General features: G+C 37.0%; 1 protein-coding gene across 1 annotated transcript; it reads left to right on the top strand.

Annotated features, from left to right (window-relative positions):
- The first annotated feature begins 739 nt into the window (after positions 1 to 739).
- Positions 740 to 24,011, top strand: LOC121600202 (tyramine beta-hydroxylase). Its single transcript, XM_041928616.1, has 4 exons — positions 740 to 972; positions 4,928 to 6,186; positions 23,268 to 23,455; positions 23,533 to 24,011. Exons 1-4 carry the CDS (start codon positions 903 to 905, stop codon positions 23,858 to 23,860), a joined length of 1,845 nt encoding a protein of 614 aa, XP_041784550.1. The 5' UTR covers positions 740 to 902; the 3' UTR covers positions 23,861 to 24,011.
- Positions 24,012 to 24,176: the final 165 nt, after the last annotated feature.

The following is a 24,176-nucleotide window of genomic DNA, read 5'->3' as shown; positions in this document are numbered from 1 at the left end:
TATTTTTGTGTAATGTTTCTTGGCATGCTAAGTTTTAGCAATTATCAGATATAATTCTGACTGTATGAAACAATTATAGGAATTATAAAACTCGACTAGAAGGGAATTTATTTTGCATTCAAAAATTTATGTGTCAAATCAGAACAATTTGACTCAATTTGGCTGTAGACAATTTGGCTAAAGAACTGTAAAATGTAGAAAACCGCGTATTTCCGCGAATCCGCGTAAAATAGGTACATTGTATCTCGGGGACCGCCGGTATTTATAAATGTGTATGGAAGATTGAAAAAACCTTATCGTCGATCATGGAATTGCTTAACATCTTATTTTACGATATTATTTTCAACTCAAACTTGAAAATACGATCAAAGGCCAATATAAATAAAAAAAAGCTTCCCACTGCTAAAATAATTAAAATTTCAAAACAGTATATGCTTGAAAATCTTTTATGATTTAAATAGTTTATTGGCTTGTTACTTTTACTTTAATAAAAGTAACATTAAATGAAAATTTTTACAAATGATTTGACAAAACATAGTAGCTGAGTGCGCGAAAAATCGCAATCGGACACATCTGCAACAGATGAAAGCTCTAAAGCGGTTATAATTCTGGATAAATATTCTATGCACTAATGTCTACTGACAACGGTTCATTTTTCTGACATGCGCATTTCCTGTCTTTGCATATGCTAACGTTTGTTAGGATTGTTTGAAATTTCTAAGTCCAGTAAGAATTTTGTCGTTAGACAGAATGGTAGTATTTGCTGCCTAAGCGCTAGGTGAATGGTGTCCATAGAAAGTTTGAAGTAAGATAAGAGACAATGTGATCAATAGTGTTGAAGTGATTGAGAATTGTTTAATTCTACGTGTACAGCAAATTGGTATTCTTCACTCTTAGCTATAATGGCATTGGGTTATGTTAACGCTTGTTGCTGGATATTCACATTGTTACTAACTAGCGTAACATGTTACAGTAAGTTATTAATATTACATGTGTTTTATTTTAGTTTGTATCGCAATTCATTGTTTCATAATTTAATGATTTATTTATTTATTTATTCGTTTATTAATCAATTTATTTATTTAAACATTAATTTCCGAACCACAGCTAGTTTGCTGACTCCCTACCTTTAATGCTTTAATATAGCCTGCCAGCAGTGTTGTTCTTTACACTGTTGTTGGATATTTATAAAGTATAATTATTTTTTGATTAATTAGTTTTCTCTTTTTAATTTTTTATTTTCATATCTTGTCTCTATAGATAGTGTCTATTAGTGTCTGAAATAAACTGAGTTTCAGCCAATTTATTCAATGCTTGGGGGCAGGTTAAATACAGCCAGATTTTCCGACACGTTATGAGAAGCAAAATTTGATGAAACAGATGGGAGCAATAATCCTTTTTATATTTTACCATTGTGTTCTTTTGGTTTGTACAACGCAAAGGTTGAAAATGTTTTTTGTTTTACTTTTGGTTAAATTTCTTTTTAAATATGGTATATTGCTGTAAGCTGAAATATTGAGTTGAAGTATCTAAGTATTTTAGTTGTTGAAGTAGTAAGTAATAATCAATACGACTTCTTTCGTGAAATTAAAGAAATGTACATTAATTAGATCATACACGATAACCACTACCTATGTTTTGAGCGAAGGAGTTGCTCCTGAATAACTATGTGAACTGAATGACGAATGAATGAACTTAAGTCAAATTTATTTCTCTTCCTTTCATTTTCATTACCTCAAAATGTTACCGATACGATCGTGAATAATTTATTATGTATTTTAAAAGAATTTTATTTGAAAATATGCTCAACACTTTAGATACTTGGTTTTCTATCGTTTGAAATCTGACGCTTTATACTTCATTATTATTATGAGCACATACGATTTTGCCAACAAAATTATGCTTTCCACCATAAAATTACTAAGTTATAAGTATTGTAGAAATCGTTCAATATTTTGAGCTAAAATAAAGTGTAGGTATCTTTTTTACTTACACAAACAGTTATTTCGTGATTTTAAAAATTGTATGCCTTACGACGCGGCATGGTGAACTTATTAAGGGTTAAATTCCAAAACAGGAATGGCTTAAAGGCGTCTGTATTCAAAGGATTACATCACAGTTCCAGCATTTATTGATTATTGTTGCATATATCTAAAGTTAATTTTTACTCTAAATTATGAAGATTTTTTATCTGAACGTACAATGTTTTTTTCGACAAAAATGGCCAAGAAAGTACACATATATTTTTTATAAATTGGTTTCTTTATATAAATTTACTAATTTATTTATTTATTTAATATGTTACCCAACTCTTGCAAGACAAAATAAAATGGTAAAAATACCCAAATGTAATTAAAAAAACGATAGAATTACACATAATACGTAAATTACCCAACAAAATAAACAACATATTTTATTTTAATAAAGCTCAATATTTTTCATTGTTATAAAAAGAGTTTTGGTTGTAAAATTAATCGATCTGAACTCAATTATCTTAATTGAACGTACAATGTTTTTTTCGACAAAAATGGCCAAGAAAGTACACATATAATTTTTATAAATTGGTTTCTTTATATAAATTTACTAATTTATTTATTTATTTAATATGTTACCCAACTCTTGTAAGCCAAAATAAAATGGTAAAAATACCCAAATGTAATTAAAAAAACGATAGAATTACACATAATACATAAATTACCTAACAAAATAAACAACATATTTTATTTTAATAAAGCTCAATATTTTTCATTGTTATAAAAAGAGTTTTGGTTGTAAAATTAATCGATCTGAACTCAATTATCTTAATTGAACGTGAATTAATTAAAATTACATTTAAATCGACAGTAGAAGAACTTTAACTCGAACTAGGTAAGCACATTGCCTTCGTCATTAGAATAGTAATATTCGCTACGCATTTCAATAATAATTGTGGTGTATAGTCACTCTTATGGATAGTTGGAACGTGACTAAATGCCAAGACTGCGAACAAATGAGAACGTAAAGGATAGTTCAGAAATGAAGCATTGAGAGACAAGCCAAAGGCACAGTAAACTTGAGGAGAAAATTAAATTCTTGGTAACAGCTTCCCCAAAAATACCATTCTGCATTCTTTTCCCTGTTGATGGGAATTTTCACTTATACTGCACATCGCAGCATTTATCGACTTGGTGTGTGATATAATGGTGACGTCTTTTCTGAAACACCTAAACATACAAACTTAATAGTTAGGGTAAGATATAGTCTGCATTTTTGTATTAATTTTCCATTTTGTTTATGTATTTTACAGTCATATTTTTTCTTCTTCTTTTGTCTCAACAATCGTTGCCGGTCAAGGGCTGCCTGTACCACTTGTGGATTTGGCTTTCGGCGACGTATTTAATTCTCCCCATAGCAGGATAATCAGTCCTACGTATGGCGGCCCGGTCCATACGAGGCTTGAACCCATGACGGGCTCATTGTTTAGTCGTACGAGTGAACAACTGAACCAGGCGACCGGCATCATTGTATATTACAGGCATGAGTTTTTGACAAAGCATATAAACTTATGATCCATGTTTTGTCTGTAAGGCAATATTTTTTTATTTTTGCAAAAATCATAAAATTTACTAGGAATTTGAGCAGATTTGTGACAACTGTATTAATTAATCAAACACAACAAAACGGTTAAATTAAATTGTTTATTGTTTTTTTTAGTTTTCATGAATTCCAAAGCCATTGCTTACACATGCAAATACATGCAAATTCTTTTTTTCCCTCCGTCACAACTTTAGCTTAAAAATGGCTTTTTTTCTAAATTCTATCAATAAAATTATTAACTACTTTATTCAAAGTCAATAATTTTGGAACAAAAAGTTTCAGACATAACATAAAATTTAGTAAATAAAGCGATTGACTTACATTCAACAACTGATGCCTTAGAGACAACAATTGATGGGCACTGTCAAAAATTGATGCCTTAGAGGCAACAACTGTGACACGCTGTCGCAAATTGGAGCCATAAAGACAATAATTAATGGCAACGACTGTATTAATAATTAATCCAATAAATAAGATGAATGAACTTGATATATGAACGTCATAGTTTTGGATATTACTTCTTCTTTGGCACAACAACCGCTGTCGGTCAGGTCAAGGCCTGCCTGTACCACTAATGGACTCGGCATTCAGTGACTTATTTAATAGGATATTTAGTTCTACGGATGGGAGCACGTTCCATTTGGGACTTGAACCCATGTCGGGCATTTTGTTTTGGAGATTTACAACATATTAATCAGCGACTTTTCCAATCTCGATCGAGGAGGAACTATAGTTGCTGTTACCACCATTTTATGGAAACCACCATTTTATGTCAATTTGAAAATCCCTCCGATCGTTCCCGATTTCGATAGAGTTTGGAAAAGTGGCTGAATGCATCTGTATAACTTTAAAATCATTTGTATACAATCTGTATAACTTTTATTAAAATTAATACATAAAACAACAAACAGAGATAGATAAAAGGAATAGATTCTGGTGATAATGTTCCAAGAAAATATTAAAAATTTCTCGTATAACTGACGTATGGTATTAAAAAAAAACAAATAAGAAGAATACGATTTAACAGGTTAATATTTGTTGTCCCAAGTTTAACGATCAATGATATCAAAACTTATCGTTCAAGAGGTTTTACTTGTGTTTATTTTTTTTTAAATAATTTCAGGTTAGGGACTAATTTTGAATGTTTAAAGTGTGATTGCAAACATTTCGGCATCACTTAAGTTTCATGATGGTTTGGACATCATGTATTTTAATACTAGAATAATTAATTTTGAGTTAATAATATTTACATTAAATAATTAATGATAATTAATAATTAATATTTACATTAATAATGAGTGCTCCAAGCCTAATACACTCTTTTAATTTTTTTTTATCAAAATTGTTTCAGACATATCTTCCGAAAGACTCCATTCTCTCAAACTAAATAATGATTCAACTAAGCTCACCTGGATGGTTGACTGGCCCAAGAAGGAAGTTTTGTTCTACATAAATAATACCTTTGATAATGGAAAATTTAAGACTTTTGCCATCGGATTTTCCCAACGGGGAGAATTATCCAGATGTGATCTGTGTGTGTTTTCCTCTGTTCCTAAACTTTATCAACAGGTGCATGACTCATACACATCCCAAAAGTTTGATCACATCTTCAGAGACACTCTACAAAATTGTGAAGTTATGTATATGGATGATAACTCTGTTGTGTTTCGTCGAAAATTTGATACTTGTGATCCGCAGGATATCGTATTTCATACCGGTACTATGTATATTGTATGGTTGCGTTCTAATGCATTGCTTGAATGGTCAAATAATTCAACTTTTATACCAAAACACAGTACGAAGAATCAAGGTGTTCTACCAGTACAACTACTAAGAGCTGATAAGATACGTATTCCCGAAACTGGAAAGATTTTGAAAAAGTTAGACGTTCGTCTGAATAACGTTTCTGTCCCAGCGGCGGAAACAACGTACTGGTGCAAAATACAACAGCTAGATCCGTGGCTAACGAACGCAAAACATCACATAGTTCAATTCGAGCCGATAATAGACAGCGAAGCTTTAGTTCATCATATGGAAGTATTTCAATGTATCGCGGGCAATGCCAAAATTCCAACCTACGACGGTCCCTGCCAAAATATGCCCGCATCCGGCCACCTATGCTCCAAAGTTATGGCACTCTGGGCGATGGGAGCTGGATCATTCACTTATCCGCGTGAAGCAGGTCTTCCCATCGGTGGTAAAGATTTCAACCCACACATCCGTCTGGAGGTTCATTTTAATAACCCAAGAATGCTGTCTGGCTACAATGATAGTTCCGGCATGCGTATCAATGTAGTTTCGAAGCTGCGTCGTTACGATGCGGCTATTATGGAACTGGGACTAGAATATACCGACAAGATGGCTATTCCACCAGAACAGCTTGCTTTTCCGCTTCATGGATACTGTATAGCAGAGTGCTCAAAGATAGCTCTTCCGAAAACGGGAATTGTTGTGTTTGGTTCACAGCTGCACACCCATTTACGCGGAGTACGTGTTCTTACACGGCATTTCCGAGGAAAAACTGAACTTCCAATACTTAATCGAGACGATTTCTTCTCCCATCACTACCAAGAGATCCGACAGTTACGTTACAAACCTCGAGTTCTTCCGGTAAGTGTTACAAGACTTTGAATTTGATTTGATTTCATTTGATCCATTTGAGATCCAGACTTTGTAGTTAAAATTGAAATATCACATAATTTTCTAAAAATAAATATTTTTTCTTATTTTTTTATTAATGAAACCAATTAAACCAATTAAAACAATAATGATTATCTAAGTTTGCAAGAAAAGTTGTAATAGCAGATGATGTTAACTCTCAACTTACTTCTCAGGAAAACACGTGTAACGATAGGAAGGGCGAAGTTCTCATAGTAAATAAGATGAAACAACCTTCCGACTCCCTCGTTACAATAATATCAAAATTATATAAAATTGACTCCTGCAAGTCAAGAACAACATTAGATCCCACAATAATAGAATCAAAATGTATAATTAATCGATATAGCTTCAGTAGATATCGCAGTCAAAGTTTTGAAAAGCTGCCAATACAAGCGGAAAGCTAAATACGGAAATCGTTTGGATAAATTCAAATAACAACATCATAAAGTGTTGGGGAAAATTTTGAACAATTGATCCGTCCGAAGGGTCCCAACTCCCGAATGGATCGTGCCTCCATATAAAATAAGGACTGACTATAATCTATAAGTTATCGATAAGTCACTAAAAGGCTAGTGGTACAGGCCTGCAGGCCTTGACCGACAACGGTCGTTGTGCCAAAGAAGCAGCAGAAGTAGTGACTGTTGACAAGTGCAGTTCGTGATTGTTAAGCTCGGTGTTGTGACTAGAGATGGTTTCTCCGGATCGCACCCACGGTTCCGCTCCGGTTCCGGCAAGTATGATTCCGATTCCGATTCCAGAGAGAAGGAATCGCTAGTTCCACCGAAATCGTCCGGAATCTTCCAGAATCTGCCGGAATCGTCCGGAATCGTCGGAATCGTCCGGAATCATCGGAATCGCCTGGGATTGTCCAGAATCGTCTGGAATCGTGCGGAGTCGTTCGAATCGTCTGGAATCGTCTGGTATCGCCCGGAATCGTCGTAATCCGGCAAGTACGGCTTCCCCAAAATGTTTCGAGCGTTCATGAAACCTTTTAGTTTACTGGCATCAAAAGAGCTTATCCGGAACCCGGAACCAAAGAGCTTACCCGGAACCCGGAACCAAAGAGCTTAGGAATCGAGCCTATAAAGGACATATTATTAAAATCGTACTACTTGATAACTGTGTTCATAATTAGAGCCGTGCGTAGCTTTAGAAATCAAAATAGTACAGATGTAAGAATGTTATTAGTTGTTGATTAATACTAGGTTTACGGAGCTCGTCAATTTGACGGAATTTGAACTTTGCAGTGAAATATGAACAATACCTTTTGTTTAATTTCGATTTTTTCTTTTCGTAAATTCATCATAACATATTATAAGTTTGTAGCATAAGTATTATTTTCTTAAGTTTCATAGATTTTCAGATACATATGTTGTATAACTATCTCTACGGAACCTGTCAAATTGACGGGTGGGTTGATTACATTTAGTTTATTTCGTTTAGTTGTAACATTTTTTTTTTCTAAAAATTAAAATGACGGAGTGAAAGCGAATTAATTAACAAAAAACTGTATCAAAATCAGGGAAAATAAGACACTGGCTTCACTACTATCGAATGACTACGATTCCGCACGATTCCGGACGTTTCCGGTCGATTCCGGTCGATTTCGGATGATTCCGACGTTTCCGGACGATTCCGGTCGATTCCAGGCGATTCCGATCGATTTCGGTCGATTCCGACTGTTCCGACGATTTCAGAAGATTCAAGTTCACGAACCGGCCGCCGCGCATGTGTCAATGCTGTCTGTCGTACATTTAAGCGCACTGAGTTCCTCAATATCGTTTGACATGCACGCTAGCTTCTCGTGTTACTGTTTGTATCTTTTTGTATTAGGTTATGTACTGAATAAATGACATGAAATGAAATGGAATTCCAACTATTCCGACGATTCCAGACGATTCCTGTCAATTACGACGATTCCGGACGATTCCGGACGATTCCGAGCGATTCCGGGCAATTCCGGGCGATTCCGGTCAATTCCGGGCGATTCCGAGCGATTCCGGTCGGTTCCAGACGATTCCGGACGATTCCGGGCGGTTCTGGCTTGTCGGATGGACCCAGTTCCGCTTTTTTGTGCATTTTGTCCAACTCTAGTTGTGACCTGCTATGCACTGTGCAACAAAAAGCTTTTTGGGTAGATAGCAAATTTTCTCATCCTGCTCCAGGAAAGTTTATTCAGTAGAACAAAGGTTCAGTAGTAGAATATTTTACTGATTTTCAGCATAAATTTCATGGTTTTACTGATTTTCACGAATACACATTTTACTAAAAATCAGTAAAATCAGTGTCAAATCGGTCGTTTCATTGAACATCAGTAAAACTAATTACTGAAAATGCAACAATATATTCTGGTAAATCGAACTGTTAGTTAGAACATTAAAAGAAAACACGGTGTCCTCTCGTCTAACCTGGTTTTAGTCATAACTAATACATCGATTTCCGTTTCGATAAGTCGTTGCATATTCCGCGAGCCTTATTCTAATTAACTAGTATGTGTAATTCTCTCTCAATTCAGAAGCAGTCGTTTTAAACTTAAGTTCAAATACAGACATAACTTATCTAGCAGTAGCTCTCGCGTCGTTGGTTAGCAAAAACCATTGGTGATAAACGGTCATTGATCAATTTGCGGTAAATATGTGTTAAAAGGTTTTCGGATGGAACAATAAATTAGAATAAATTATTTGTACACGAAGCAAGCCAATTGTTATACTTTTGACATTTGACATGTATGCAAAAATATTATTCACTGCCAGAAACCGAACCATAAACCATCGGAGTAAAGATCAAGTATAATGAGAACCCCAGGCATGTATCAGTGTCAACCTAAAGCAAGATGATGAGATGTGCTAGTGAAGAAGTCAAGTGAAATTCACAAATTTACTTTCGGAACACTACGATTATGTTTGTTCTAAGAGGATCGATCTAGTTCACTTGCTCTCAAGAGTTTATAGAAATGACAACACTGGCCATTGTACACAGCAAATTTTCTCGACCTGCTTCAGTAAAGTTTTTTACTGAAACGGTTAAGTAATAGAATATTTTACTGATTTTCAGCATGAATGTCATGTTTTTATTGACTTTCAGCAAAACAATTTGCTGGATTCATTTCAGTAATACGCATTTTACTGAAAATCAGTAAAATAAGTGTCAAATTAATCGTTTCACTGGATATCAGTAAAACAAATTACTGAAAATGCAGCAATTCATTCTGTCAAATCGACCTGTCAGTCAGAACATCAAAACAAAACAATGCGGTACCTACTTGCTCGTGACGTGCAAAAAGTTGATTTTGTAGGCGCTTACAGGCACCCTCGTGAAATTTAAGATGATATTTCGGCTTACGGGATTAATTTAAAACAATTGGCAGCCGTGTTGGTGTGTAAAATGTTTGCTACAATCCACTGTGCTTGCTGAAATTGCGTGGTGTCTATGAGCGCTTAGTGAACCATCTACACTTGCGGCGGCAAAATACAGTATAAAAACTGTATAAAACAACACGACATATGTATGAATATGAACTGAGCGACTGGCAATATCTGCACATCAATAAAAACTCTATTTAAAAGAAGTATTTCGTCATTTTTTAATCGCTACCAACTACTGAAAAATCAGTAATATGAGAATGGCTTTACTGGGATTTCAGTAAACGAGCTGTCATTTTGGTGAGCACCGGACATTACTGAATGATTCAGTAAACATTCTTTTTACTGAAAGGATTACTGAAACTTCAGTTAAAAAAAATCAGTAAAATTTTACTGAAGTTCAGTAAAAAAAGTTTATCAATAAATTGGTTTGATGGTTTATCAATAAAAGAACAAGTTTTTTTTTCTTTTTTGAAAAATGTATAATCAGACCGTTCATTAGTCACTGCTAATGGTTTTAATTTAAAAAAGAGATTCTTTAATTCTGTATTTTTTAGACAAGACGTGCAAATTGATTAAAAAAACCACGAAGAGCAAACCATAAACCAGCTTTGTAAACCACAAACCGAAAGTGAAAGAATAACGACCCAACTTGGATGCTTTTTTTTGTTCACTGAGACGCGACAATTCGAGTTTACAATTTCGTATATACAATTACAATTTTCGTAAGAGTAACTTCCCCTAGCTCTAAGAATGTTTTTTCGCGAAACGAGCATATCTAAATGTTAAACAAATGCCTCTCTTATCGAGTAAATCCTCGCATAACGAGGATATAATCATTTATGTTTCTGATACAGTTTGTGCTCCTGATGTGTGATAAAGGTTAACGATCGGTTAACAATGAGAATTTCTTTAATTTTGATCATCATCTAGGCAAAGGAGAATTTCAATGCAAAGAATCCTTAAAAATATAACTATTGCCGTGAGTTAAAGTGCCGTTTTCGTGTGCACAAGTGTGTGGTACATTGATGAGCGTTTCATGCGATTCGATACTAAGATTTTTTCAACGCATGATCTACTTATCGTTGCCACAGGAGGAGTTTCGTATATTACATTTGTGTTGCCAATGAATTTATCGAAATATTTGTTCTTGTTGAGGAATATTTACACAACAATAAACTTTTCTTAGAGATAAACCAATAAAAGATCGTTTGTCATAGTTATTTTGCAGCAATTAAAGTGGTTGTTGTTGTTTTATTTTTTTACTATGCTTTTTTAACATTAACTTGTCGTAAATTATTGGTATTAAAAGTTTACTAGCTACAATACTATAATATATCTAATAATATAAAATAATTCAACTAATATCAACAATCCAAAAACATAATTCTATCAATACAATATAATAACATAATTCTACTAATATGAATAATAATAGTTCAGAAAGATAAGTAATAGTGCATAGCAAAAAGTGTTAATAATGTTATTTTAATTTGAATTATGGAAAAAGAAAAAAAATATTCCCGCACAACAAAATCGAGCAGTTTTTGAGCTCGCTTTCTAGCTCGCTTTCCGTCGAAACCGATCGAGAAAGCGAGCAGAAATGTCCGAAGAACCGATCGAAGCTCTTGATCGGTTGAAGCGTTTACGGTATTTCGAGAGAGCGCGCTGTATGTGTTTATCTCTTTTTGACTAAAAAGCTCCGGTACGCGACCGTGTTGGCGCAAAAATGATAATGGCCGAAAAATTCACATCCACGTTCTCTTTCTCCCCTCTTTTCCCTTTCACCTCGCTTTATCGTTATTGGTTTTTGCTCTCTAGCTACATTGAGCGAGTAGCTGACAAGTTTTCGATCGCTTTGCGCAGCGGGTTGCTGTTCCATTTCACTCGTTTTATTGTATTTTTTTTTTAATTTGCTTATTAAGATTAGGTTCCTTCAGAAAATGCGAACTTTTTTTTTATTTCGTTAGATACATTCCGACACGGCATATCTTTCTTCACGGCGAATTATTCCCCTTCAACTAGAAAAAGTATCAAAAAAAGATTCGCCAATATTTTTGCGTTTTGCGTTCGTATTTCAACAAAATAATTCGTAAAACAGGGGTTCTTTTTGTAAGAAATGCACAATATACAACCGTTAGAATATTTATTACTTGAAAGCAATCGAAACCAAATGTTTAATTACTAAAAACGCGATATTTATCTCGGCTTGTCAAAAGATTGCAAGCAAATATTTTTGTTATCCATTCAGGGATGGATAGCTTGGATTACTCGAAAAAGATTCGCCACAGACTCCAAAACTTCCCCTACCTCAGGGAAAATGTGTGTATGATGGAAATAGTTCTGAAAATTGAGAAACGAAACGAACCTGCCAATGTGGAGAAAAAGAACGGAATGCGGAACGCAGGTTCAAGATAACCTGTCATGGTTACGCTTTTTTCAGTTGCTCACTTTATTTATGGATAGTTTGAAAGTATTCGTTGAATACTGTGTAATATCTTTTATGTGCAATAATCACACAGCTTCAATTCAAGCAAAGCTAAATAATATAAATAATTGAATGTGTAAAACTATTCTACTGTTAAAAGAAAAACGCTTAACTTAAGTTACCTGCTATACAGTGCATTTTATATTAATAGACATTTTGTTATTTTTGTTTTTAACTAAAATTGATCATTTTTCTCTTTTTATTATTCTAATAAATGATTGAAATGAAAAATGTTTTGCAACGCACACTACACTAATTGAATTATTATTTATCAATTGAAGCAACTAACATCGAATCATCGGTCTATAACAAATACATAGTGTTAAGTTGTTTCCGTAGGGTTGACATTATACTGCACAGTGCAATAACGGAGTTTCCAATTGTCCGGTAATGCACTTTAATTGGTTATAAGAATAGCGCTTTTCCACGGGTCTGGTATATAAACGGTGTTCAATAAATTATTGCGGAAGGCTAAACATGCCGTTCACCATAAGTTTTTAGTTGCACAAAAAAAAAATCACAGGTAAACATTCAAGTGAGTTTATCGAATACGCAACGAAACAGTTTAGCACCAAACACATAGCAATTCATTGATTGCCAAAATCCATCCCAAAATAACGCACCAATACCAAAAAGATGTATATGGCAGAAGAGAAGCAATTCATTCGTTGCATTAAATGCTAGCACTGTATTGTCTCTTTAAATTTTGGCGATTAGCTTCTCACTTCATCACAAATATCTATCCTTTTCTGACTTCAAAGCGCTTGTGTTGTACCGTTATCTCTGTGAATGAGAGAATATGGCTTGCACTGTTATCAATCACACAGACAGAATGTGTATGTATTAGTGATGTGCTGTATGGAGCGCACCCACGACTCCGATCCGACTTCGACTATTGTTAGTTCGATTCCGACTCCGGCCAAATGAAACCACTAGATCCGCCCGGAGTCGGAGTCGTTCGGAGTCGTCCGGAGTCGACCGGAGTCGTCCGGAGTCGACGACTCCGAACGACTCCGAACGACTCCGAACGACTCCGACTCCGGGTGACTCCGGGTGACTCTGGACGACTCCGAATGACTCCGAATGACTCCGAACGACTCCGAACGACTCCGGACGACTCCGACTCCGGGCGACTCCGGGCGACTCCGGACGACTCCGAACGACACCGAACGACTCCGAACGAATCCGGACGACTCCTATTCCGGGCGACTCCGGGCGACTCCGCACGACTCCGGACGACTCCGAATGACTCCGAACGACTCCGACTCCGGGCGACTCCGGGTGACTCCGGACGACTCCGAATGACTCCGAATGACTCCGAACGACTCCGAACTACTCCGGACGACTCCGACTCCGGGCGACTCCGGGCGACTCCGGACGACTCCGAACGACTCCGGGCGACTCCGAACGACTCCGAACGACTCCGGACGACTCCGACTCCGGGCGACTCCGAACGACACCGAACGACTCCGAACGACTCCAAATGACTCCGAATGACTCCGAACGACTCCGAATTACTCCGGACGACTCCGACTCCGGGCGACTCCGAACGACACCGAACGACTCCGAACGACTCCGAACGACTCCGAACGACTCCGAACGACTCCGGACGACTCCGACTCCGGGCGACTCCGGGCGACTCCGCACGACTCTGGACGACTCCGAATGACTCCGAATGTCTCCGAACGACTCCGAACGACTCCGGACGACTCCGACTCCGGGCGACTCCGGGCGACTCCAAACGACTCCGAACGACTCCGAACGACTCTGGGCGACTCCGGGCGACTCCGCACGACTCCGGACGATTCCGAACGACTCCGGATATTGCAGCGTGGACCTACCCTCTGGAGTCGATTCCGAATTTATCGGAGTCGGATCGGAGTCGACTCCGGATTTTTGCCAACTTTACCCATCACTAGTATGTATATCCTTACAGAAACCTGCAAAGGAAAAGAGAACGACGTTCTATACCGGAGCGAAAACCTGCTTCCTTTATACATACCAAATCGGCCCATCGTATGAAAGAGAGCAGATGATCGAGCGTTCCAGACCGGATCGAAAAGAACGTTGAGAGAAACAGGTTCAAAATGATTCTAGATGCTTTGTTTACAGCAAATCGGCCCATCAAATCAAAGAGCAACTCTCTCCGTCGAGCGTTCTTGGCTGGATCGCAAAGAGCACTGAGAGCAACCAGTCCAGCACAAACTGCAGCGAACGCGTAGAGAAGCCGCTTCACATCGGATCGAAAAGAACATTGATAGCAGTCGGTTTAGGTCGGATCTCAAAGAACGGTGGGAGAAACAGGTTCAGTTTGAACCTGGTTGGGTTAAAAATAAGGATCGCGGTCCGGATGCTTGCATGTTGGAACGGATCGAACCTGGCAGGTTCGGAATGCAACGCGCATCACTAGTCTGAACGTGTCTGCTAGGTACGTTCTCACAAGCCATATCTTTCTTCGCGAATCTTTCTCCTTCCTCCAAAAATAAATATCAGAAAAAAATTCGCCAATTTTTTGCGTTTACACACCACAAATCTTAGTTGGATACAATTTTCGTAATTTAAAAAAATAATTCGTAAAACACAGGTGCTTGTTGTAAGAAATGCACAATTTGCAACCATTAGAACACTTAGGGCTTGAGAGTGATAAAAAAGTATGTTAAAACATGATAAATCACGATATTATATCAGATTTTGTTATACATCCAGTGATCTATAGCTTGGATTGCTCGAAAAACATTCGCCACATGCTGCAAGCCTTATCCTCCCTCAGTGAAAATGTGTGTGTTTTACAGTTATTTTTTGTAGAATATGCCGTGTGAGAACGCGGTTATTAGGTAACTCTCCACAAAACGATTGTTTGATGGCGAATCTTTCCCCTTCCTCCATCAAAAAAGATTCTTTTTTGCATTTCCTTGGGACGATTCTCTTGTGAATTCGAAAATGGCGATTTTTTGAACGTATACAGTGTAGACTATACACATTAACACTTGTTTTTACCGAATGTTCTTCCATGCGCAGGGATCCCAAAATAAGTTGAATTATCAAAATACACAATTTTACTCGCACCTGTCAAAAGATTACAAGCAAAGATTCTTGCCATTCAGCATACGTTAGATGGAAAAAAATGCACGAATAAGATTTGCCGAACTCTGCTCGTTTTTCCGTTTCCATGGGAAACGGTGTATTCAATCTTACAATTTCGGATTTGTTAGTTTTTGGGTTTTTCGGTGTAACTTTTTCTAGCTTTTAATAATTACAGGCGGTTGTGGCTTGTTAAATTGCAAAATTAGAAAAGAGTTTATTTCTAGAACTACAATTATACTTATAAACTATTCGACCGAACCGAACGCTCAAAGCTCAACGAAACAAACTTCGTGTTTCATTAAAAACGATCAGATGACAGGGCCTCCGCGCCTGTGTCTCAACAAATGTTTTGTATCTAACGCAGGAGGTTTCAGCGTTATTGACGAAGATATTTCAAACTATACAGCTTAAAAGTGGCAATAAAAGGAATAAACGTTGCGTTACATTTAAATCACAGAAAATTGACAATATGATAAAACAAATTAATTCTAATATTTAGTTTTCTTCAAAAATGGCGATAGAGATAAAATAGTTGCCTAAATCATTTTTTTATTTTACTTTTTAAATAATGAAATTTCTTATTTGGTGTGCTATGAGCACTTGGAAAATTTATTTTTATTTTTATTAGGGTACCTGTACCAGTATTCGGCAGTGTACCTGTTTTCGGCAGGGTAACTAAAGACGTGAAATTACGCAAAAACCCATTGAAAATAGTCTCCAGGCATATTTTTTTATAAAGAGTTATCCTTAGATGTTATCCATAAAAGAAGTTTCACAACATTTCCTTGCATATTTTTCAAAATATCAAACAAAATGTTCTGAGTTCAACATGTTTCGGCAGATTTGCTGTCAGCCAATTGTTACGACGGCGAACGGATCTGTGGGCCACGCGAAGGATGCAGCCTTGTAAATCAAACCCGCTCGGGTAACAGCGATCTTCTCAACCGTTCGACACCAATAATCATCCTTCCCGCTAGTTGCTCTCTCAAGTAATTTGAGGAGCCTATTCCGCAGAAGGGGGTTAAGAGGGATGAGAGATTTCTTTCTGATCCGAATAAGCAAAATTAAAAAAGAGGTTTCTTAGAGTTGCCAAATCCGAATGATTCTTTATTCAAAGTTCGGTCCCTTTTATACCCCCGGAAGCCCATACAATTTTTAGGGTGTTAGTGTATCCTTTCCGAGGATAATTAGTACATATGTGTACGTACACGTGAGTGCCGTGTATTAGTGTTTGTGACGCATATTTATTCTGCTTTTACACGTAGCGTATCCTGTTTCTAGTTTAAGGTGATCGCGCACCACGCGAATTAAAAATTTGACACATCCGTTACGAATTTAATAATCGCGAACGTAACAGCCAATAGTTCGGCAGGTTTCATTATTAGAGAACCAGACCACTAAAACAATGAAAGTATGGTTTTTATGAAAGATTCTATGGTTGCAGAATTCATTCTAGCCCGCTTCGAATTTTAAAATCACAAAAAAAAACAAACAATTATTCACTTTAAGTGCTGCCGAAAATTAGTACACGGTAAATGTTTATTTTTGACAGATCAATACTGTGGGCTCATGCCGAAACTTGAAACAAAAACACACTTTTAATTTTACTGAATATTCATTTAAACCAGAACTCTACAATGCGTATATCGAAACATAAAACAATATTTTTTGTATCAAATATCACCAATTTCACTGTAAATAATCCAATAACTTCAGAGAAAAATAATAATTTGAGAGCCAGTCGAAGCCGTACTCTGCAGCCGCCAGACTGTCTCTTTTCTTCAACGCCTACTTAGTTAGCAATTCACTTCAAAGCGACTGTAAAAAGTGCCCTCAAAATGACCAAAATGGACAACATAAAAATATTAATTTAAGTACTTTTCAACACCAATCTTAAGAAAGTAATAGAAGAAATTAGTATTTATTTATTTAAGTATTTTTGCCCACCTATTGGCATTAATTAATACATTTACCGACCCGTATTCACGTTGCCCAAAATAGGAGCACAGCCTGCCGAAAATAGGAACAAAAACAGTGTTTGCATTTTCACGAATATCTCTAAAAAATACATTTAATTCGACAAACAAAAAATAGCACAACATGATGCGATAGTTTATCGTTCAAAATAACGTCACTTTCATAAAAAGTAATAAAAATTGTAAGTATACGAGCAGCTTTAGTGAAACTACTGCACTAACCTGCCCTATACTGGTACATTTACCCTATATTTATTTAACCGATTTATTTTTAATTACTTGGTTTATTTTGTGAAATTTGTGTTGGTTGTTTTAAACGTTTTATTATTAAAACACTTTCAACACCCACAACCCTATCTACAGCGCAGGATATTCGATCACCACAGCTATTGGATCACACAACACTTTCAGCACACACTCCACGCACTTCACCCACACCGCAAACCCACTAATTATCAACACCGATAAACAATTCACACACATCACGCACACTCGCACGCTCGCTAATCAGCTGTACACCGCATATGAGCCAAATAACGCCGAAACAACTTTTGTTGATAATTTACGCACTCACCTGATGATTGTTCCTCCAACAACAAACAACTTTACCACCACTGAAGCAGTCTGTAGTAACGGCATCTCGTGCAGGCTACTTAACGATCGTGAACCCAACACTACGCAACTTCAGCAGCACTATTGCTACAGTACAGATCCTACACTCACACAAACGCACGACGGTCATGTCATTCCTGCAGGGGTTGCCTCCTTAAATAATACTGACGATTTGTTATTTTTATATCAAAATGTAAGAGGACTAAAAACTAAATGTCATGAGGTATTCGATTATGTTTCTACTACTCATTACGACGTCATTATCCTGACTGAAACATGGTTGGACTCCTCTATTAACTCGGCACAGTTGTTTCCTGACCATTATATCGTCTTCAGAAAGGACCGTAATGACAGAAATAGTAGGAAAACCAAAGGTGGTGGGGTTCTCATAGCTGTCGCCTCACATTTGCGAGTACTCTTATGTTCTACATCAGACACTGTCGAGCAACTTTGGTTAAAGATTTACAGCATTAAGAAAACGTATGTTATCGGCGCAATGTATGTTCCTCCTGACATGACAAATAACACGTCGGTTATTCACACAATCTGTTCAACTATTGACGACGTAGCGTGTAAAGCTAATGAAATGTGTTTGTTATTCGGGGACTTCAATTTGTCAAACCTGAATTGGATACCCGATGAAACAAATCCACTTATGCTCCAAGTTGACTACGAATGCTCGAGGATCACGGACAACTGTCGCCTTCTTCTTGATTGTATGAATAGCAACGGACTATACCAGATTAACAAAATTCATAATGCGTCGAATAACTACCTCGATTTGATCTTTGTATGCGACGATTCCCTGCAACAATGCTCTTCACCGGCAATAACACCCTTCCCCATAGTTGCTATTGATGGCTATCATCCGCCTATAGAGCTATGCCTGCCGAACGGCTTAGCCAAAGCAGAACATCACACAACATCACATCAAGAATCAGGCATGCTCGACTACAGTCGCACAAACTTCTTGATTCTAAATGATCTACTGCAATCCTCTGACTGGTCATTCCTTGATGGAAACCCGGACGTAAACCATGCACTCGATATGTTCAATCGGAAATTTACGGTACATTTATCTGCCTGCTGCCCTATAAAACGCCCACGACAGGGTCCACCGTGGGGTAATGCTCAATTACGCCGTTTAAAACGAAACAAATCTTCCTGCTATCGGTTTTACCAAAACAGTGGAACACAACAATCGAGATTGCGGTTCATCGCAGCACACAATGTATATAGAAGCTATAATAGACAACTACACTCTCGTTTTTTGATTCGTATACAGTTCAGCTTAAGAAGAAAACCGAAAAAATTTTGGAGGTATGTCGACACAAAACGGAAAAACAGCTCCTTGCCAGCTATAGTTTCCTTTAATGGAACAACTTCGTGTACCAAAGAGGAAACCTGCAATTTATTTGCCGATCGTTTCATGAGTTCGTTTGCCACTGAAGCTCCTGGCTTCTCATTGGATGCTGCTCTCAACAACGTGCCCTCCGACGCTGTCGATGTTAATGTGCGTGACATAAACATCTCCAGAGATTCTGTGCTAAAGGCGCTCAAGCAGGTCAAACCATCCTACAACCCTGGATCTGATGGTTTTCCGACCGCAGTTCTTGCCAAATGTAGCGAAGTTTTGGCCGGACCTCTGGCTCGTATCTTCACACTCTCGCTCAATCAGCGTATGTTTCCAGGAGCATGGAAATCGTCCTACATGTTTCCTGTGCATAAAAAGGGGGATAAGAGCTTAGTGGAAAACTACCGTGGTATTACTACTTTGCCTGCAGGTGCTAAGGTTTTTGAAGTCGTCGTCCAGATCTTTGTACTCGCTCTTGAACTGTTGCCGCTCGCTGATATCAACACGCCAACACGGGTTCTTCCCTCGCCGCAGTGTGACCACTAATTTGGTGGAGTTTGTATCTCACTGCCATGCTGCATTCGCTTCGGGAGCCCAGATGGATGTCATCTATACCGACCTTAAGGCTGCCTTTGATCGGGTGAATCATCGCTTGCTGTTGGCGAAGCTTGCTCGTCTTGGATTCTCTACCCCTTTAGTTGAGTGGTTCGAATCTTATCTCACCAATCGTCGATATCGCGTGAAAGTTGAATGTATGACATCGAGGGAATTCGTGAGTTGTTCAGGCGTGCCACAGGGTAGTAACCTTGGACCTTTGCTGTTTTCTCTATTTTTCAATGACGTTACTACCTGAGCAGGCAGGTTTCATAGTTAAGAGAACCAGAATAGTAAACCAATTTTTTGGCTGCAGGAATGATTCTAGCCTGTATGGAATTTTAAAATCACGAAAAACAAACAATTATTCACTTTAAAAGCTGCCAAAAATAGGTACACGGTAAATGTTGATTTTGAAAGATCAATGCTGTGGGCTCCTGCCGAAATTTGAAATAATAACTCACTTTTGATTTTTGCTAAAAAATCATTTAAAACTTGATCAGAACTCTGCAATGCGTATGTCGATACAAATTACGACATTTTTTGTACCAAACATCACCATTTTCACTATAAATAATACAATAACCTGAGAGAAAAGTAATAATATGTGAGCCAGTCGGAGCCGGACTCTGTAGCCTTCAGATTGTCTCTTTTCTTCAATGCCTTCTTTGTTTGTAACTCACATCAAAGAGACAGTAAAATCTGCTTGCAAATATTTTAAGTAATTAAGTAAAATGAGTAATTAATTTAAGTACTTTTCAACACCAATCCTAGGAAAGCGAGAGTGTAAAACTGTTTTAAAATTTTTTGTCTACCTATTGGCATTAATTAAAACAATTTCCGAACCGTATTCGCGTTGCCGAAAATAAGAGCACAGCCTGTCAACAATAGGAACAAACTGCCGAAAATAGGAACTAAAACAGTCTTTGCATTTTCACGAATACAGTCTGAACTCACTTCGATTCCCTGCCAACTATTGAATATGTGCTTTTTAGTTGGCACGTTTTTTAATACAAAAAAATCTGAAATTTTTCTCGGCAGGCCATGAGATTTTTGTGAATTTTCAATCAAAAAGTGGGTTTTCCATACAGACGCATGCCTTTCAATTGAACTGTCAACCTACTATCGAGCGTTCAACAAAAAAACGTTCAACTACAGCAGGTGATCGCTAACTGAATGTGTTTTTCTTAAGTTTCTTTAACAAGAAGTTCACTAACTGAGAATTCTCAGTTAAAAAACACATAACTATCATAACATGAATCATCCGGTATCTTAACCTTCGTTTCTATGACCAAAAATACACCCTCATCTTTATGACCACCTACCCGGGTAGGTAATACATTTAATAAGGGAATTTGTATTTTTATTGGTCAAAAAATTTCTTATTTAACATCTATGCAACTATAATAACAATACTTGTTTTCATGTTATAAATTTATGAAGTATGGCTTTTAGTTACATAAATTGAATGCATAGCAATTAGTTCAACTGACACTAATACACCGCCATGTCTTCCCGACTGTCGGGGCAATCATTTATTACATGTGACTTTAGAAGAATATTAAGAGCTAGAAAACTTTTGGAATAGATTCTATAAATATAAATACATGCATTGCTACACATATCATTACAAAATTAGCCACTAATTCAAACCAAAATCCTTTATTGTATGTATTACTTACCCGGGTAGGTGGTTATAGAAGTAAGGGGTAAAAGTTGATTTTATTTTTTAAAGCACATTTAAAAAAATTGAAAAATTCTAAATTTTTTACCACTTTTTTAAAACATGTTTCTCTAGGCATTCTAATTTTTTTTGGATCGATTCGATAATCCAGTAAAAAGTTATAATAAAAAGAATAAGCAAAACATACCCGGGTAGGTGGTTATAGAAATGAAGGTTAAGAAGAGAAATTCATAACAAATGTGGATTTTTCTCACAAATTTAACCTCTCAGTTAGCGGTCACTAGATGATCTAGATGAACTGGAGGATGAGGATTGAACTCTTTCTGAATTTTCCTTCGCTGACCCTTGTATTACGCTCTCGTTATTCCAAGGTGCATTAAAGTGATCAGGTGATGGAATCCAGAATATAAGTGTATGTGGTGACCAGGTGATCTCATATCATTTTTTTATAACCAATTTTGAACATCACTTTTTGACAGAACGAGGGAAAACTTTTGCTCCAACGAGCCTTCTGGAGGCTTGACGAATACTCAAAACACTCTTAAAATCATTCAGAAGCAGAAGCGATAAAAATCAGCCTTCTAAATTCATAAACCTTGAGATAAGCCCACCTGTATATTATACTCACATAGATAGCTGCTCGAAAACTGCTATACAATGCAAACAGCTGACAGGCTGAAATTTCATCCTACGAACTTCAAACAGAAAGGGCCCCATATATGGCGTGTACAGTAGTCTCATCTCGGGCCTCCGTGAACGATAGAGGCTCCATGGGCGAAGGCACTCATAGGGGACTATAAACGAGAGATCCCGACCAACACCCCCCCCACTTTAATAATTTAAAATTAAAAATTAAAAATAATATTTTAGCTAAATCGAGTGATCAAATATCTCAAATAGCTCAAACAACGCTAAAACATCATTTTTTGTTTGCAATTAAACATGGTTTTTAATATTATTTAGTTTTCCACTGTTTTATCAACTGGGTTGGGGCAGTAGATATTGATATCCGACTGAAATATTTTTATTATATTATGTTTTCAACTGTATATCCCACTTGGAAATGTTGGAAATGATTCGCCAGCTTAGGGGCCCCAACGTCCATCCTTCCGGGGGCCCTTGTCATTAGTACTGTGACCATACGACATACATGTAATATATACGGCATACTACAGACTAGCGATTGACGACTGTACCATGAGCCTGCCTCTAATGGGCCCTAATCTGGGCGGTGACGAAAAACCGCCAAACTGACCAATGAGACGCTTAAAGAGTAAATTACAGAAAGAAGACAGGTGCTTTCCTTAAGATGATTTATAGTTTTGGTAGGGTACACGGCCCACTCCATTTCGTGGACTGGATAGTGGGGGAGATTAACCCCCGAGTAAAAGCCTTGATAAACTCACTATAAGGCTGGCTCTGTTATGCTCATAGCGGAACTTGTGGAAGAGGTCTTACCCTAATGGGATTCGAATTTCTACAGTAAGAGCAAAGCTCTTAAATACATTTGGAGGTGAAATTTAGCAGGTCATACTGAAATTCCACACTGAATTATGGGCAATTTCTGAGGTGTTCTTTTCAGAAGCCTACGTGCTCTGTTAGCGATATATAAATTTTCTTATACAATTCTCGTTGAGTATGCACTATTCCAAGTGGACTTTAGTTTAAATGGGATTTCTGTCTAATAGGAAAATAGATGTAGTGCGTGTTGCATATGTGTGGGCGTTATTAATTCATTGCCTAACCCGAAGGGTGTGTTATGCCTATCTCAAAATCCAACAGTTTTAGTTTACACTTTTTTTGTTAATTACATACAGTTTCAAATTCACTAAAAAATATTGTACCACCATACCTTTAAATTTGTATTTCTTTAAAGGGTGATGCACTGGTCACTTCCTGTTACTACGATACGCGTGGCTACAATTCTACAACACTCGGAGGGTTTGCAATCAGCGATGAAATGTGCGTGAATTATATACATTACTATCCAGCGACAGAACTTGAAGTTTGTAAAAGTTCCATCTCGGAAAATTCATTGTATGAATATTTTTTGTACATGAAAAAGTAAGTAAATCCTTTTATTAGAGTTTCAATATACGTATTCATTATTTTTAACATATTTTGTTTAAAAAAAATTTTAGCATTCACAAACAAAACATAACATCGCCAATTGGACCTCGTTCAGAAAACTATCGAGCAATTGACTGGAATCAGGCCAAAGCTAACGAACTTATCGATGTGTACGTAACAGAGCCTATCAGTATGCAATGCAACCGATCGAACGGTTTGCGTTTCGATGGATTTGAATGGGAAAATGCACCAATAACATCATTCAATCTCGCTCCTCCTGGGGAATCTAAGACGTGCTCTCCAGTAAAATCGGGAATCGGATGGTTCAGATCGCTAAACAATGGGCTTTGTGATAATTATGGTGATTGTATATATGCAGACACAAAACTTAAAGAATAGAAAATGCCCAAAACCAATTTAAATGATTCTGAAAAAGTGTAACTGGCGAGGAAAGAGACTAGAACAATATAATATAAATATAAGATTTAGCCTGATATAATATGTTAGGAAAAAGATATGTTATATGTTAATAAAATATTTTGGAGTACAACTGATATGAGCAACGTGTTATATTGAATGTAATATCCATTATTAGAACCTCATGAAATATCACAGTGATTTTAATTGTACACAATCACTTGACAAATTTGAACTTTGAATTATTTGCAATTTCAAGGACTCAAACGCCTATTGGACTCCTAAGCCAATTCCGAAG

Source organism: Anopheles merus, chromosome 3L, assembly GCF_017562075.2.
Source record: "Anopheles merus strain MAF chromosome 3L, AmerM5.1, whole genome shotgun sequence".
Classification (NCBI taxonomy): domain Eukaryota; kingdom Metazoa; phylum Arthropoda; class Insecta; order Diptera; family Culicidae; genus Anopheles; species Anopheles merus.
Note: the sequence above shows the minus strand (reverse complement) of the source record. Positions and strands in the feature narration are given on the sequence as shown.